Here is an 18,330-nt window from a genome sequence, read left to right as displayed (position 1 = left end):
CTTTCTGCTAGTGAGTTTAGGGCAGTATTTTGATTTTCTGTCGCCATTGTAGGTCGTTCATGCTGAATCGAGAATTTCAATAAGAACTCATGTCATCGTTCAGGGAAAAAACTGGACGGTGTACCTTTTCTATGTGTAAAAACACCAAGGCAAGCAGGTTGAGGAGGTGACGGGAAGATATAGCATATAGCAAATCTAATAATGTTACTGATTAAACCCAATCATTAAAATAATCACATAGCTGAGTGTTTTTGAAAGTTTTGCATTTAGTTTGGTTTAATATTTAACATTACATTTGCGAATATGGCTCTCACTTCAAAACTGTTCACAAGTTTCTTTGGGCTTTATTTTGGTTGTCATTTGTTGAAATAAATACAAAAAAATACAGTGTGTCGGTGAATGTGACCCTCCGATTCTCCTCCATGGCCATATGGGAAAGTCAGTTTGTCACGTAATGCACAGAGACAAGAAGGTAAGATCCAAATGCAGTTTTAATCAGACAATCTGAAATCATAATCCATCTAGGCCAGGGTCAAACATCCACATAAACAGTCCATACACGAAACAGGAAACCAAAACAGAGAAGCAGGAATACAAAAGTGCGCGTAACACAAATTAACACTCCACAAACAAAGGCAGAAACAACTTGGTATAAATAGACAGACGCTAATGACAAAACTCAAGACAGCTGGGTGCAATGAAGGGATAATGAGTCCGGGAAGTGAGTTATGGGAAATGAAGTCCAAAAGTGTGGTGAGGAACAGTCTGGGTTGGAGTGCCCTCTGGTGGCTAACTAGGGCACTCCAACTGGTGATCATGACACAGTATTTACAAAGACAACAGTAAAACTACAGTTACATTTAGACAAAGAAATGGATCGACTTCTGTCAGCTTGAACACATTTTTTATTTGGACATTTTCTACTATGTGATGGCTGAAACAGCAGCGCGTGACACTGTTTTCAGAATCCAGAATCCAGAATCAACATTTTGAACAGAATTCTACAAAACTGAAGTGAAATCACCAAATGATCATGCAACGGGATAAAACACCAAACGACACCATGAAGAATGTGAATATTTAACCAAGTCAAAAACAAAAGAGGTAAGCAGGTATCCATGTTAATTTCAGTTCAAGCAGACGCAAAACGCTATTAAAAGCGACAACTTTTAAAGATAAAAAACAATAAGCTCCTTGTGGTTTCTTGGTTTGATTGATTTGAGGAACCATAAACGACGCAAAACATAGGAATTTGATTTTGTGATTCCTATATAGAAAAATCACTTCCTGCCCTCCAGCTGTATTTCACGTCACAGCAATGACGTCATGTGCAAACAACCTATTAGAAATAACACAACGTTGATGACAAAAAGTAAAAGTTACATTTTTAGGCTGCTCTGCCACAGCGGTCTAACAGCATTTGACAGTGTCAAAATGATTGAGATGGCCAATAAAATCAAAGAAGGCGGGGCTTACTGTTCACAGAAGACGAGTGTGAATTCAAGCGTGGCGTTTTAACAGTGAAAGTGCATGATGAGATGGAAGTAGCTAAACATTTAATATCTGTTTTATGATAGAAAAGTTCAACGAATGACAGTAATACTTAACTTTATGATATTTCATTATTGTGAATTAAAACTATGCTCTCATTTACACAGCAAAATCTCCAGAGTTAAATCAACTCTGCTCAGAGTACATATGGTCCCTCTCTAAATAGTGTTAAAATAACACTGAAGCAGAGTTAAAGTTAATGAGATAATTAAGCAATTAATTGAGTGATGATTGTGCATTAGTGATGAACACCTGCTGTTAACAAGCAGAATCACTGAAGAACTACAACTGACTTCAGGCACAGCCTTATTAATTGCTTAATTATCTCACTAACTTTAACTCTGCTTCAGTGTTACTTGAACACTATTTAGAGAGGGACCATATGTACTGTGAGCAGAGTTGATTTAACTCTGGGGATTTTACTGTGTACGTTAATGACTGAATGTGACGAGACTAGGAAAGTTTCGTATTTTCAACATATTAGACAAATAAGAGTGAATGTGTACATATTTTAAAATAAATAATTATTTGCAGGAAATAATGTGAGAATTATTAAAATGAGGAATATTGTGATGTGTTTGTTCCTGGAAGAAAACTCAAGACTGCAATGGAGGCGTTTCAGGGAGTTCGGAAACAGTGACACTGATATAGAAAATAACTCTTTTAACTTTGCAGAGCTTTTTCATGCTCAAACAGCAACATTAAACACTAAAGAAAGATGAACATTTAAAAAAAAAAGTACTATTTGAAGCCAGAAGAATAAATGAAGACCTACACATTTCTTAACCTATCGCAACAATTAAGTCTAGATTGCTGAACCGCAGCCAGAGAGATAGAGAGAGAGTCCAGACAGACCTGATAGCATCTCTCTTCAGCTCCAGTGTGTCTGTGGTAATTACAGAGAAACACACTACAGCACATCACGTCAACACTCACTAACACAACTGTTACAGCACAGAGGAAACGCTCTCTTCTGCCAACACACATACTCTCTGAAATCTGATGTATTCCTGCACAGCTTGGAAAAGGGCAGCGTTTGACGTTCAGATGTTCGATTTTCTGCTGTAATATTTATTCACACTCCAGCTGAGCAAGTGCAGCACTTTGAGGTGGAGCTGTGTGTGTGTGTGTGTGTGCATTTTATAAATTAGACTGTATTTAGCTGTCCATTCCCTTAGGAAATCACTAATGAGATCTCTATCATTTCTCCTAGACAGCCGATTAAATAGAGACTTTTACACAAATGATTTTTTGAAGAAAAAGACTCATATGTGTCTCTAGAAATTTCAGCAGTGTCTCAAACTGCTTGGATTTGTCAAGGTACCAAAGTATGCAATCAAAATGTGTAATTTCTCATCAAAAGTAAATTATCTGAGCTATGATAATCACATTCGTATTATGACTGTGCTTTAATTTTGTCTCTTTTTAAATTTCTCTTAAGGAATTTTAGAATGTAAAACGGTGGAACATTTCAGGCAATATGGAGTGTCATGTTTGGTTTTTGCTAAATTTATGTGTAATTTCTTGTTGTTAAATATACTTTTTCGCTGTATTTGGTGAGTCAAATTAAAGGTAACAATTCAATTTTTATGGCATTATATTTATTTTTTATTTTATATTTTAATTTATTTATTTTATATTTTTATCATTTTTTTTTTATTTTATTTTTTTTTATCGAGGAGTCCTATTAATTTACTTTAAAGTATCACATCTAAAAAAACATTGGAAATTATCAGCCCATATTTTATTTTATTTTATTTTATTTTATTTTATTTTATTTATTTTATTTTATTTTATTTTATTTTATTTTATTTTATTTTATTTTATTTTATTTTATTTTATTTTATTTTATTTTATTTTATTTTATTGAGGAGTCCTATTAATTTACTTTAAAGTATCACACCTGAAAACATTGGAAATTGTCCATCCATATTTTATTTTATTTTATTTTATTTTATTTTATTTTATTTTATTTTATTTTATTTTATTTTATTTTATTTTATTGAGGAGTCCTATTAATTTACTTTAAAGTATCACACCTGAAAACATTGGAAATTATCAGTCCATATTTTATTTTATTTTATTTTATTTTATTTTATTTTATTTTATTTTATTTTATTTTATTTTATTTTATTTTATTTTATTTTATTTTATTTTATTTTATTTTATTTTATTTTATTTTATTTTATTTTATTTTATTTTATTTTATTTTATTGAGGAGTCCTATTAATTTACTTTAAAGTATCATACCTGAAAACATTGGAAATTGTCCATCCATATTTTATTTTATTTTATTTTATTTTATTTTATTTTATTTTATTTTATTTTATTTTATTTTATTTTATTTTATTTTATTTTATTTTATTTTATTTTATTTTATTTTATTTTATTTTATTTTATTTTATTTTATTTTATTTTATTGAGGAGTCCTATTAATTTACTTTAAAGTGTCACACCTGAAAACATTGGAAATTGTCCATCCATATTTTGTTTTGTTTTTATTTTATTTTATTATTTTATTTTATTTTTTATTTTATCGAGGAGTCCTATTTATTTTCTTTAAAGTATCACATCTGAGAACATTGGGGATTGTCAGTCCATATTTTATTTTATTTTATTTTATTTTATTTTATTATTTTATTTTATTTTATTTTATTTTATTTTATTTTATTTTATTTTATTTTATTTTATTTTATTTTATTTTATTTTTCAAAGCTGTTTTCCTGTGGGTCATTACTTCAGTTACAGACAATTGATCTCTGCTCTGAGCTCTGTTATGTTCCTAAAGGATATTATGGGACCTTGAAAAATAGAGATCATTATTTTAATCGAATGTTTAGTTGTGTGCCATTTCAATGACTGAGAAAATGATCTCTGTTCAATGATCTTTGACAGGAAGTGAAGGCTGGTATCCCCATGAACGGAGACTGTGATTGTGTGTTTGTCAACAGTGTGTGTGTGTGTGTGTGTGTGTGCCATCTGTTCGTGTCTGCTACTCTCACTGTGAGACTAATTACAAGACTTTACACGTACCCACAACAACCAGAGCCACCACATCAGAACCTGACAAACCTGTCTGAGGAACCTCGAAGCTCTCTTACACACTCCTGACACTTTCACAGCTTCATTTATGTGTACAGTGATTGCATGTGTGTGTGGGTGGTTTTTACATATTTTATGAGTGTGAGTTGAATTACCTTTTTTACACCTCTCAATCCTCAAGTTCTCCATCAGAGAAAGCAGAAGAGAGACTGAGGAGAGAGTCAATATTGTCTCTGCAAACTTCACTATATCCATACAGCTGTAGTCTGACAGTATTTCACACTGTAACACAATGTTCTGCATGTGCGTGTGTGTGTGTGTGTTTGTTGAGCTATGCTTTGAAGATGAAATTTGCTCTAGAAGATTGAAAAAAAAAAAAAAAAACATTCCTAATTTTTCCCCTACAATTTCTTCAAGGATTGAGTCTCTACACTGAAAGAAATTTGCTGTAGGATTTAATTTGATATATATATATATATATATATATATATATATTTCAAATATATATTTCATTTGGTTATGATTAAGGTTATACAGTTATGATCGTTCCCAAATGTTGGATATTGATCAAGGATTATGTCCTTCTTAATTCAGACATATATACTATAAGAGTTGCAAATAAAACAACAAGCTTTTACAAGAAAATACTATTTAATTCTGCTTCAAAATATCACATTACTTGTCATTTCTGTAATTATTTGTTAAATGCACTAAGCAATTTCTGAGTGAAATCTGTCTCTACAACAAATTGTTTTCAAGTCAAACATATTCTGCATTTTACATACATTTTTTTGGGTGTCAAAACTCAAACTTTAGGATATAATATTATAACTCATTACTGATTTCACTGTTTGAATATTCATAACTGTCTCTCTGTTTATTTTTCCCTCTCTCTGGTTGCTAGGTAACTATGGCGAGAGTGGGATGGAGGCGTTTAAAGAGATGGCGGGAAAGGAAGGTATTTGTATTGCTCACTCGGATAAAATTTGGAGTAACGCCGGCGAGCAGAACTTCGACCGTCTGCTCGCGAAACTGCGCAAGTACCTGCCCAAGGCTCGTGTGGTGGCGTGCTTCTGTGAGGGCATGACCGTACGAAACATCCTCATGGCCATGAGGCGGCAGAACCTCGTTGGAGAGTTCCTATTGGTCGGCAGGTCAGTAAATTAGTTAATGCTGGAAGACATTGAGAAATGAGTGCGATTTTACTTGGCTTTCAACTGGAGATTAAATTTGTAAAACCATCCCATCTACTTGAAGACCAACTTAAAAATGAGAAGTGTGTGTGAAACATGTTTATTATAGTTAACTAAAACTAAAACCATACAAAACATGTTTGTTACTTAAACGTTAAACTGCTCTGACAGCCACAAGACCACGGAGAAAACTGTGAGTGTGTGTTAGGAATCAGGGATGGTGAGAGAACATTGTGTTTGGTACATTTTTTGTCTTCAAACCAAACTTGGGTCTTCAGCTGACAAAATTTAAATCACTTTGGCTAGCGCGCTTCCCATAATGTTTACGTGTTACAGGCGGCCGTTGCAATTCGGAGGTCCGTTTCAAAGAAACAGTTGGAGAAAAAAATTGTATGCAATGCGACTGCAATTACTTTATCTCTGTTATATTTACAGTGTTATAACATATTTCGCTCTTAATAGTCTATTTATAAGTGCATTCTCTCTCTTTAACCAAAACTATTGTTACAATCATGACCGAAAACAAAAAAAAACATTCAATCTTCGTCCCTCAGCTAAAATGAAATGATACTAAAACCACCAGTAGGTGGCGGCAAATCATTGTCTTAATGATTTAGTCATTGAATCATTCAGTCAAACGATTCGTTGATTCATTCAGGGACAAAGCAGAAGCGGCTGAGTGAGTCGTCAAGTCATTCATTAGAACGATTTGATCAAATATGCAGATTCATTTAGTTACGAAATTGAAACTGTGTTTTACTTTGAAACTCAATGGCTCTATTGTTTGGAACTATTTTAGTTGGCAAAATAGAGGAAAAACAGACAATATCGTGTCTAGAATGTAAGTCACATAATAGCTAGGGGTGTAACAAGATCTTGTGCCAGATTAAACTGTGCCGAGATTTCTTGTCGAGATGAAAAGCTGTCTCGCAATATTGCCATGACGGAGTGTGAAGGTGAAATTAGGATAGAATATGCAACCGCTACATACATTACGCCTCCACTGTTGTTTTACTTTTTATAGAAATAAAAACCATTTAAGTTGGATAACGGTTGCTTCAGTTCCATCCAGCTCATCCAACACGAGCTGCAGAGTCGTACATAGTGCAGCAGGAATCAGAGTTCACTGATCATATAACGAGAATAAGTGACGAGATGTCTTATCTTGTAGAATGCGCGCCAACACCGCCACTCCCTATTCACGGAGTACACGTGATCGCAAAAGTGATAGTAAAACACATTTTTGCCATTTTTGCTGCAAGCCCCCGTTAATTTCCAACCCTGGTGTGTGCGCGCTGGGTGATGGCAGGGGACGGGGCACTTTTTCGAGCGCAAACCTTCTGTTGCGAGGTCTGTTTCAAGTGAAATGGGTGAAACATAGCAAAGGCTGCTACTGCACATTATGTCAGTAGGTGGAGAGTTGGCAGTCTTTTGTGGCTGTTCGAACACATTCGACCACTAAAACGCATTCCGGTCGAATGCGTTTTCGACTACCTCTGGAAGTGGTGAACAAGCTCAAATATTTTAGACCCCATTTACACCTGTATTTAGTGTCGTCCACTTGTGAGCAGATCGACCAAAATGCATCTTAATACCAGGTGTAAACAGGGCCTTGCAGAGATCTTTTTTTCTTTGCACACAAACACACATTCATGTATGTTTATCAAAGATCATCTTTTCTTTTCACTTTTATTGCACTTTTTTGCCTTATTTCTTATTTTATCACTTATACTGTATATTGAGGTCCAAAATAACAAAAAACACCACAGAAGTGTCATAAAAGTAGTCCAAAGTATCTATGTGTGTTTGACTTTTTCAGCATCAGCTGCTCAGTCCAGATGAGAAACTACAGGAAGTTACAATCATCGTAATCATCATCATCATTGTCATCTTCATAACCATCACCATAATCATCATTGCATTATCTTCAGGTAAAATGTGTTTCACAATCTAGTCTTCTCTGTTTGAGTCTTGCCGCTGTAAGACTCTCTCAGACACCGTTATTACGGCATTTACTGCTTCATTCTCAGGTCAGATGGAGTGCTTCTGGCGGTCTGAAGAATCACACAAGAGCTGACTGATAACCACAAATCAACACAGAAGGTGTAGGCAGAAATTAAAGTGGTCCACAGAACTTGTGCACTAGCTCACACACTGAAGTTTAAGTCATTATTCACAGGAAATCACAAGAACAGAATTTTCTTTTTTTGGATGATCTGTTCATTTATCTGTGTGCATCTCATGCGTGTGTGTGACTCATATTGTATCATATTTTGTCTAGTCCAAATACTGCTCATTTACACATGGAGAGACCATCTGACCACCATGTAAAGTGACCAAACAACAGTTTGCATTTTTAATATGATGTTTGTGCCGGGTAAATATGAAATTGGACTTGACAGCATACATTTTTTATCAGTTCATGCATACATGGGAATCAAACCTATGACCTCGGTGTTGCTAGCGTCATGCTCTACTATTTGAACCACAGGAAAGCATATATATACTTACATTATATACACAAAAACAGTTAATCAAAATATCTTCTTTCGGAACAAAATACAGTCATGCAGGTTTGGAATAACATATCATACCATAAATTATGACAATTTGTTTTATTTTCGGGTGAACTGTCTTAGCCCTAGAAAGATCTTAGCCCTAATTACCTCCCAAAACACCCTAGTAATGCCCTAGCAACCACCAGAACACCATAGTAATGCCCTAGCAACCACCAGAACACCTTAGCAACCACTTAGAACACCTTAGCAACGCCCTAGCAACCACCCAGAACATCTTAGCAGTGCCCTAGCAGCCACCCAGAACACCTTAGTGTAATGCCCTTGCAACAACCCAAAACACCTTAGTAATGCCCTAGCAACCACCAGAACACCTTAGTAATGCCCTAGCAACCACCCAGAACACCTTAGCAGTGCCCTAGCAGCCACCCAGAACACCTTAGTGTAATGCCCTTGCAACAACCCAAAACACCTTAGTAATGCCCTTGCAACAACCCAAAACACCTTAGTAACGCCCTAGCAACCACCCAGAACACATAGCAACGCCCTAGCAACCACCCAGAACACCTTAGCAGTGCCCTAGCAGCCACCCAGAACACCTTAGTGTAATGCCCTTGCAACAACCCAAAACACCTTAGTAATGCCCTTGCAACAACCCAAAACACCTTAGTAACGCCCTAGCAACCACCCAGAACACATAGCAACGCCCTAGCAACCACCCAGAACACCTTAGCAGTGCCCTAGCAGCCACCCAGAACACCTTAGTGTAATGCCCTTGCAACAACCCAAAACACCTTAGTAACGCCCTAGCAACCACCCAGAACACCTTAGCAGTGCCCTAGCAGCCACCCAGAACACCTTAGTGTAATGCTCTTGCAACAACCCAAAACACCTTAGTAACGCCCTAGCAACCACCCAGAACACCTTAGTGTAATGCCCTTGCAACAACCCAAAACAACTTTGTAACGCCCTAGCAACCACCCAGAACACCTTAGCAACGCCCTAGCAACCACCCAGAACACCTTAGTAATGCCCTAGCAACAACCCAAAACACCTTAGTAATGCCCATGCAACCACCCAGAACACATTTGCGACACCCTAACGTCCTCCCAGACCACCTTAGCGACACCCTAGCAACCACCCAGAACACCTTAGCAACACCAAATTCAACATAGTATCTACTTTATGTCAATATAGGATTATGTCAAATCTTGCCAAATCATATTTTTTGTACAGAAGCGTTAATTTTAGCATTGGGGACTCGTAAACATGACTTCGTTCCCTGGTGGAATGGTATAAATCTGTGCTTCAGGACTCCCGGAAATTGCGTAAAGCCAGACAATGAGATTATAGCTTGCCGCTTGAGAAGCTCTTGCCATGTTTTTGTGCAGTAGGCATCAGCCCAGGTCTCAGACACACGACAGTCTAGAAACTGCAAACAAATAGAGCAAACTTCATGATCATTAAAGGCCCTGACAGTGTTTATGATGCGTTTCCTGTCTGCCTCCCTCTCAGGCAGGATGGGATGTTTGCGCGGTGGTCTGTGTTCCATGCGGAGGAGCTGTCAAGTCTTCGTCATCCTCCTCTTCCTCCCGGCAGTGCCGAAAGTGTGAGAGGAATATTTAACAGTTGAGAGAGAAGGAAAGCAGAGAAATCAGGACGAAAGCGTGTGAAAGATGTGTTTGCACTAATGTGTTTGTTCAAATTAGCTAGAAAACAACAGATATATAACGGGATGATTTTTCACCAACTGGCTTTTAATTTGCACTCTAATTTGATTAAAATTATTAATCAAATCAATGACATTTAATTGCTTATAGCAATATTCTGAGGCTGAGAAAAGCCTAAAATTATGATAATTGTAAAGACTTTTGTGTGCAGACAAAAGCAATGAGCAGTGATAATGGTAATATAATGATAATGCAACAATATATTTAATTGGTAGTCTGTTTACATGCATTTAGAGTTGTGTCAAGGCTCGTTCTTCCAATCATAAGAAAATCCCTTATTGTGGAATCCGACATGCATGCATTTTTAAAAATAATTAATTAAAATAACATGTTCAATTGGCATCCCCACATTTAATTTCTAATAGGTCATATATACTTTAATGCAGACTGAAAATGAAAAGTGTGTGTGCATGTGTGTGTAAATTCCCCTCTGTTAGACTACTGATCTAAGGCCAAAGATGAAACACAGAGGATCAAAGCATCCCAAAGCTCAAGGTCTGTCATTTCTGAAGCACACACACGAACGACAGAACAAAACATCTGCTCAAGATGCACTCGCACTCACATATACATACCCACACATTTTTGGGATTGGCATATCTAGATACCAGAACATCACAAAGACGGTGGACAAAGAGAGTGATTTTATAAGGAGCAACCATCCAGAACACCTTAGCAACTCCCTAGCAACCAACCAGAACACCTTAGTAATGCCTAGACATTGGAACATCACAGAGACTCTAGGGTGATTTACTGAGAAATGAGCTAGAAACCACCCAGAACACATTAGAAATGCCTTAGTGACCACCCAGAATACCTTAGTAATCTCCTAGTGACTACCTAGAACACATTAGCAACACCCTAGCAATCTCCCAGAACACGTTTAATGCTTTTGCAACCAATCAATCTGTATTATATAAAGTGCTATATAAATAAATGTGACTTGACTTGACTTAGCAAAACTGTAGCAACCACCCAGAACACCTTAGCAACACCCTAGCATCCACCAAGAACACCATAGTAATGCCTAGACACCAGAACATCACAGAGACTTAAGGGTGATTTACTAAGGATTAAGCTGAAAATCACCCAGAACACCTTAGCAATGCCCTAGCAACCTCCAAGAACACCTTAGTAAGCTCTTAGCAACCAGAACACCTTCTTTACTGTGAAGCTGCTTTAAAACAAGCTGTATTGTATAAAGTGCTATATTAATAAATGTGACTTAGCAACACCATATCAACCACCCAGAACACCTTAGCAACACCCTAGTATCCACCAAGAACACTTTAGTAATGCCTAAACACCTGAACATCACAGAGATTTACTAAGGAATAAGCTGAAAACCACCCAGAACACCTTAGAAATGCCTTAGCGACCACCCAGAATACCTTAGTAACGCCCTAGTGACTACCCAGAACACCTTAGCAATGCCCTAGCAACCTCCCAGAACACCTTAGTAATGCCTTAGCAGCCAACCAGAACACCTTCTTTACTGTGAAGCTGCTTTGAAACCATCTGTATTGTATAAAGTGCTATATTAATAAATGTGACTTGACTTAGCAACACCCTAGCATCCACCAAGAACACCATGCCTAGACACCAGAACATCACAGAGACTTAAGGGTGATTTACTAAGGATTAAGCTGAAAATCACCCAGAACACCTTAGAAATGCCTTAGCAACCACACAGGATACTTTAGGTAACGCCCTAGAGACTACCCAGAACACCTTAGCAATGCCCTAGCAACCTCCAAGAACACCTTAGTAAGCTCTTAGCAACCAGAACACCTTCTTTACTGTGAAGCTGCTTTAAAACAATCTGTACTGTATAAAGTGCTATATTTAATAAATGTGACTTAGCAACACCATATCAACCACCCAGAACACCTTAGCAACACCCTAGTATCCACCAAGAACACTTTAGTAATGCCTAAACACCTGAACATCACAGAGATTTACTAAGGAATAAGCTGAAAACCACCCAGAACACCTTAGAAATGCCTTAGCGACCACCCAGAATACCTTAGTAACGCCCTAGTGACTACCCAGAACACCTTAGCAATGCCCTAGCAACCTCCCAGAACACCTTAGTAATGCCTTAGCAGCCAACCAGAACATCTTCTTTACTGTGAAGCTGCTTTGAAACCATCTGTATTATTTAAAGTGCTATATTAATAAATGTGACTTGACTTAGCAACACCCTAGCAACCACCCAGAACACTTTAGTAATGACCTAGCAACCATCCAAAACACCTGAGTAATTCCCTAGCAACCACCCAGAACACCTTAGAAATGCCTAGTGAACAACAGAGAACACCTTAGCAGCATCCTTAGCAATTCCCTAGCAACCACTCATAGCACCTTATCAATGCCTTAGCAACCACCTAAACCAGGGATATCCAATCCTGCTCTTGATGGGCCAACATCCTGCAGCCAGATCCAAAACACTTTTCTGGAAGTTTCCAGTGAGTCTGAAGTCCTCGATTAGCTGGTTCAAGTGTGTTTAATTAGGGTTGGAGCTAAACTCTGCAGGATAGTCATCCTCCAGGAGTAGGTTTGGACACCCCTGACCTAGAACATCCTAGTCATTCCTTAGCAACCATTTTTTTGTTCTTATAAAATAAAAATTTAGTTATTTGTACTATTCCGTTTTGTGCTGCTTTTGGAACAGGAATTGCATGCTTTTAATTGTTTATTTGCTCATTTTTAATAGTTTTGTGTGTGTTGTCAAGTTTGGCATGGCCAACCTGTGAGGTTTCATGGACGGGGCTTGTAGGATTACAAACGTGCGACAGTAGGAATATCCCAGATCCTCTTACGCTCTTGCCTCTTACGGCTCACACATCTGCCCTCTCCTCGTTTCCGCCACAAGCAGCCTGTAGGGTTTACAGAGATGAAACTGGCTCTCCCGGTGAGAGACGCCCGTGTGTCAGCGTTAATGGACCTGTCTCGCTGAACTCTCACGACAGTGATCTCTATGGCCCGCCTGACATGCATTAGCCCTGTCCTGCCCGCAGCATTTACCCCACAGACACACACTGAGTGCTAACTGATTAATGACAGTCCAAGTGAGTGTGTGCGTGTGTGTGTGTGTGTGTGGGGCGCGATCGACAGAACTATTCTGTTCCATTTCCTTTCTCGTTCCGTCAGTGCTGCACTCTGAGCTGGAGACGGAGCAAAATCAGAACCAATACCCTTCCACGGCTTGTTGCCATAGCAACAGAATTGTCACCCATACCAACACCCCCCGCCAGCCTCAGATTTAGTCAGAGAGGGATGTGAACAGACTGAGAGAGACTTTAAAGAGAGGCCTCTGGAATTACTATGAATATCTCGTTCTGCCTCCAGGATTCTCGCTGATGAACTACCACAAACTTTCACAAACACGGTACGGATGACGTAAAAAAGTCACTGCTCAGAGCTTGATGGTTTCTTGAGTAAACGTGCAACTTCTGGTCTGAATTTCCTTCTCAATCTCCTCATAATCTAACGTTAACTACACAACCTAATGACTAAAAGTAACTGCATTGAAGCTTTTTAGGAGGGATATATATTTATAGGCAGTAATAGAAGAATACTGAGAGAGAGAGAATGTCTGAAAGCATCGAGTGATGTGTGTGAGTGTCCACAAAGTTTCCTGACCTGCCAATCAAAGTGACAGAAACATTTGCATGTGAGAAACCCTGCGGGTCACCAGCGTGTGTGCAAATTTCAGTATTTTGGTGTGTGTTTGATGAGCCAGCGCCCTCCAGTAATCTGTCTGCCAAACTTGACAGTGTGTGTGTGTGTGTGTGTGTGTGTGTAACTATCATTCTCATGTGAGTGGGTCTGTTTTTCTGTCCTGTCAGATTTTACTCTGTGTGTGTGTGTGTGTGTGCAGATGGACACAGCATGTGTTTTTGACCTCATGAATCTGATCCGCAGCAAGCCTAAAACACGCACACTCACCACTTAGCCTGACATTTGTTTTAAAGACCGAAAAATAAAAAGATGAACAGCAAGTGAGAGTTTAACTCGTACATGCAACAAAACTAAAACCGTATTCAAAGGGTTAGTTCACCCAAAAATGAAATTTCTGTCATTAATTACTCACCCTCATGTCGTTAAACACATGTCAGAACACAAATTAAGATATTTTTGATGAAATTCGAGAGGTATCTGACTCTTTCAAGGTCTAGAAAGGTACTAAAGACGTCGTTAAAAATGAAGCGACGAGAATACTTTTTGTGCGCAAAAACAAAACAAAAATAACGACTTTATCCAACAATATCTTACCTTCTGTGTCATTCTCATAGTTTGTTTACGTTCAGAAAGCTGCTCACCTGATCAGCTTTGGCCAACACTGAGCCTGCGTTCAGACATAATCACAGAAGCCGTCACTGTGCTTACTGCGGCAATTACGTAAGGATAATTATAGGGAAGAGAAGATATTGTTGAATAAAGTTATTTTTGTTTTGTTATTGCACACAAAAAGTATTCTAATCCCTTCATAAAATTAAGATTGAACCACTGCAGTCACGTCGAATGTCTTCAGTTTCTGGATCTTGAAAGTGTCTGTTATATTCCTGTCTATGGACGAGTCAAATAACTCTCAAAAATATCTTAATTTATGTTCTGAAGATGAATGAAGGTCTTACAGGTGTGGAACGACATGAGGGTAATTAATGACAGAATTTAAATTTTTGTGTGAACAAACCCTTTAAAGGGATAGTTCACCCCCTAAAAAATTATTTCATTTATCGTCATTACCTTTACCATTACCTATCATCATTATGATAAATAACCTGTACGACTTTCATTCTTCTGTGGAACACAAAACGGGATGTTTAGCAGAATGTTCACGCTGCTCTTTTTCAGACAATAAAAGTGAATGAGGATTACAGCTGTCAAGCTCCAAAAAATGCCAAAAAAAAAGCACTGGAAAAGAAGTCCATATGACTTTGTGTATCCTATATATTGAACCAATATGGCGATATGGCTTAGTGCAATTATCAAATCGCAAAGGCTGCAATTGAATTAATATATGTATATATATACGTAATATATATGTGTTGTGTATCAGAGTAAAGCGCGGCACTGTGTTCATTTACAAACATGCAGCTCATGATCTGCCGACTCAGTTCACAGTAAACGCAGCTCCACGTGAACCCATCTCTCACTGCATTCGAAATCTCATTTGAATTTGAATTTACTTAGTGAAGTACAGTCTTTATAGTATAAATATGGGTAGTATGATTGAACGGACGTACTACATCCGCCATATTGTTACTGTCATGTGACCTACAGCGGCAGTTGTGTCGCTTCACTGCCGTTCATAAATCCTCTCCCGTGGCTTCATGGGACAGTAAAGTGTCCATCGAATGCGCACTTCAGAAACCAAGCTAAGTAGTAGGTCATTCGGATACTTTTTGCCTGATTTTCAAATGCTATGAATATAGATATGCTACTCTTTTGGTGTACTGTTTTTCACATACTATATTATAAGGAAGTATTTGATTTAGGACGCAGCTCCTGTTTCCGCTCTGAATTTGGGTTGCTTATGCGCATGTGCATGTGCAAACACAACCTGTGGCAACCATCTTCCTAAAATTGTAATGAGAAGCTCTTATGAAGGGGACCTATAATGCCCCTTTTCACAAGATTTAATATAAGTCTCTGGTGTCCCCAGAATGTGTCTGTGAAGTTTCAGCTCAAAATCCCCCACAGATCATTTATTATAGCTTGTCAAATTTGCCTCTATTTGGGTGTGAGCAAAAACACGCCGTTTGTGTGTGTCCCTTTAAATGCAAATGAGGGCCAGAAGAGGGCGGAGCTTTAACAGCTCATGCTTCAGTTGCTCAACAGCAACAAAGCTGGAGAATCTCACCCTTAAACAGCTCATTCTTTAAAAGAAAATATCTCCCTTTGCATTGAACTTTGAGCATCGTAACTTTGCAGATGTTGTTTATGCTAAACTAAAGTTAAAAATGTGAAATCATAATCAAAAACCCCTGTAAGGGCGTCCTGCGGTTTTCTGTCAAAATAAGAGTTCAATCATTTTGACATTGATGAGTGCAGTTAAGACAAACCAGCCTAAAAATGTAACTTTGCAGAAGTTGTCATCCTAAGCACAAAGAGTGGTGCGTAATGAAGCTCAGCAGAGCAGCATCAAGAATATCAAATATTGGAGGGTACAATTTGGCCATTTCTAATTATTGGGGAGGACTTGTCCCCTCAATGCCTATGGTGGTTACGGCCCTGGAATATAGTGCACAAGCCACTTTCATTTTTGGGTGATAGCTTTAATTGCTCAAATCAAAGAAACAGAAATCGTTTGACTGAAAGCCATATTTTTGTTCATGTTTTGTGAAGATTGTGATTGTGATTGTGAGGTTACTTTGTTGTTTTACCGTGTGTTTTTGTGTGAAGGACAGCTGTGGCCAGTGTTTTGACTGGCTGTAGTAATTGCGCTCTATTTTCAGCTCTCTCTGAAAGCTTGACGATCGCCCATTATGTCCTGACTTAAACGAATGAAAAGACCACAGCAATCTCTCTCTTTCTCTATTTACTTTTCATCTCTTCTGACACCTTCCCGAACCCTTTTTACCACAAACCCCTTCATGCTGCACTTATTCTGTCCTTTAAAGTCAAATGAGACCCTGTTTACCTTTTTAATACATGTTTCTGGTCTTATTGTGAAATATTAATCAGTGCCAAAACAAATATATATATATTGGATTTAGAAAAAATGCCATTTATAATTTGTGAAAATGTTTTCGATGTTAATCTATTTAGTGAAATATTATTATAGTGATATTTCTTATTCTTTTTTTAATTTATTTTTAAAAATATTTTTATAATAATAATACTTAATAAAACAGAAAACGAAACGTTAGCATTGGAAAGGTAACACTGTAGAAGTAAAGTGGTTTACAAATGTTGTTTCATGTTGACTTTAAGCTCTCGCTTTCTCTCTGTGCTCATTTTCTCTTGTTTGGCACCCAATTAGCAGCCGATCCAAAGACGTCATAACATTTTACACATGACAGGAAAGCAAATAGGAGAAGAGAGGAGATCTGGTTTGATCTGGGCTGTACGGTCACAACACAATTCATTTGAAGGTTGTAACTGTCAGAGCGGAGAGAAGGATCTGATGGAGGGACGCTGGCACACGCTGACACTGTCCTCCTGTGACCCGTGTGTGTGTGTGTGTGTGTGTGTGTGTGTGTGATTTCTTTAACGTCCTCCGAGTTCCATCACCTCATGCTGATCAGCACATGTTTGCTGTAAAACCTTGGCGTGTCTTCCATGTTGTCATGGCAGCAACACTTGCGAATCACTAAGGTTTGATTCTACAATCGCGAGTCTGTTTGAAATGTAATATTAATGTATGCTAGCATTAAAAAAATCTTATTGACCCAAACTTTTGAATGGTAACTGTGTGTTCTTTGTTTTCTTCAAGAGTTGTTTGGTTTAATCAGTGTTAGAGGTGTTGTTTATTGATCAGGGATTTGAGTATTGATCAGAATTGCTGAGAAAGACCCAGAGGGAGATTGAAGTCACACAGTGTTACACTATTGCTTGAGCTTGACTTATTTATAGTTGTCTCTTCATATTCACTGGGGATTGGAGAAAGTACTTTGACACCAAAAATTGCACTCTGCACCTTTAAAGTTCTGTCATCATTTTGTTCCAAACCCGACTTTTTCTTCCTCAAAGCACACATGATGCAAGGAGATGAAAAATTTGTCTGCTCATTTAAGTTCTTCAGGAGAAATAAAAAAGGACACAAATGAGTCCGTATTTTCATCCAGTAAGTGTATAAAGATATAAAAATACTGTAAATGTGGGAGAATATTGGGAGAATTTGTTGAGAGTCTGACTTTTGCAGAGTTTGGTATCTTGGCAAATCTGAGATGTTTCTCTTCTGAAACTCAAGAGGAGGCTGTGGAAGCTTGTTTCTGCCATGGAATAAAAAAGTAAAAAAGGTAATTGTGACATTTAAATATCTCACAATTCCAAGTTTATCTCACAATTCCGAGTTTATATCTCACAATTCCGAGTTTATATCTCACAATTCTGAGTTTAAATCAAGTTTATATCTCACAATTCCAAGTTTATCTCACAATTCCGAGTTTATATCTCACAATTCTGAGTTTATATCTCACAATTCCGAGTTTATATCTCACAATTCTGAGTTTATATCTCACAATTCCGAGTTTATATCTCACAATTCCGAGTTTATATCTCACAATTCTGAGTTTAAATCTCACAATTCTGAGTTTATCTCACAATTCCAAGTTTATATCTCACAAT

General features: G+C 37.6%; 1 protein-coding gene across 1 annotated transcript in view; it reads left to right on the top strand.

The window, feature by feature from the left end:
* The window catches only part of grm5b (glutamate receptor, metabotropic 5b), a 66,326-nt gene that overhangs the window by 26,290 nt on the left and 21,706 nt on the right, over positions 1-18,330 (top strand). The window contains exon 3 of the mRNA XM_048160514.1: positions 5,498-5,747. Coding sequence (XP_048016471.1) covers positions 5,498-5,747 — 250 coding nt within the window. The remainder of the gene's footprint in view (positions 1-5,497; positions 5,748-18,330) is intronic.

Source organism: Megalobrama amblycephala, linkage group LG16, assembly GCF_018812025.1.
Source record: "Megalobrama amblycephala isolate DHTTF-2021 linkage group LG16, ASM1881202v1, whole genome shotgun sequence".
Lineage (NCBI taxonomy): Eukaryota > Metazoa > Chordata > Actinopteri > Cypriniformes > Xenocyprididae > Megalobrama > Megalobrama amblycephala.
This window is presented reverse-complemented; position numbering and strand designations above follow the sequence as displayed.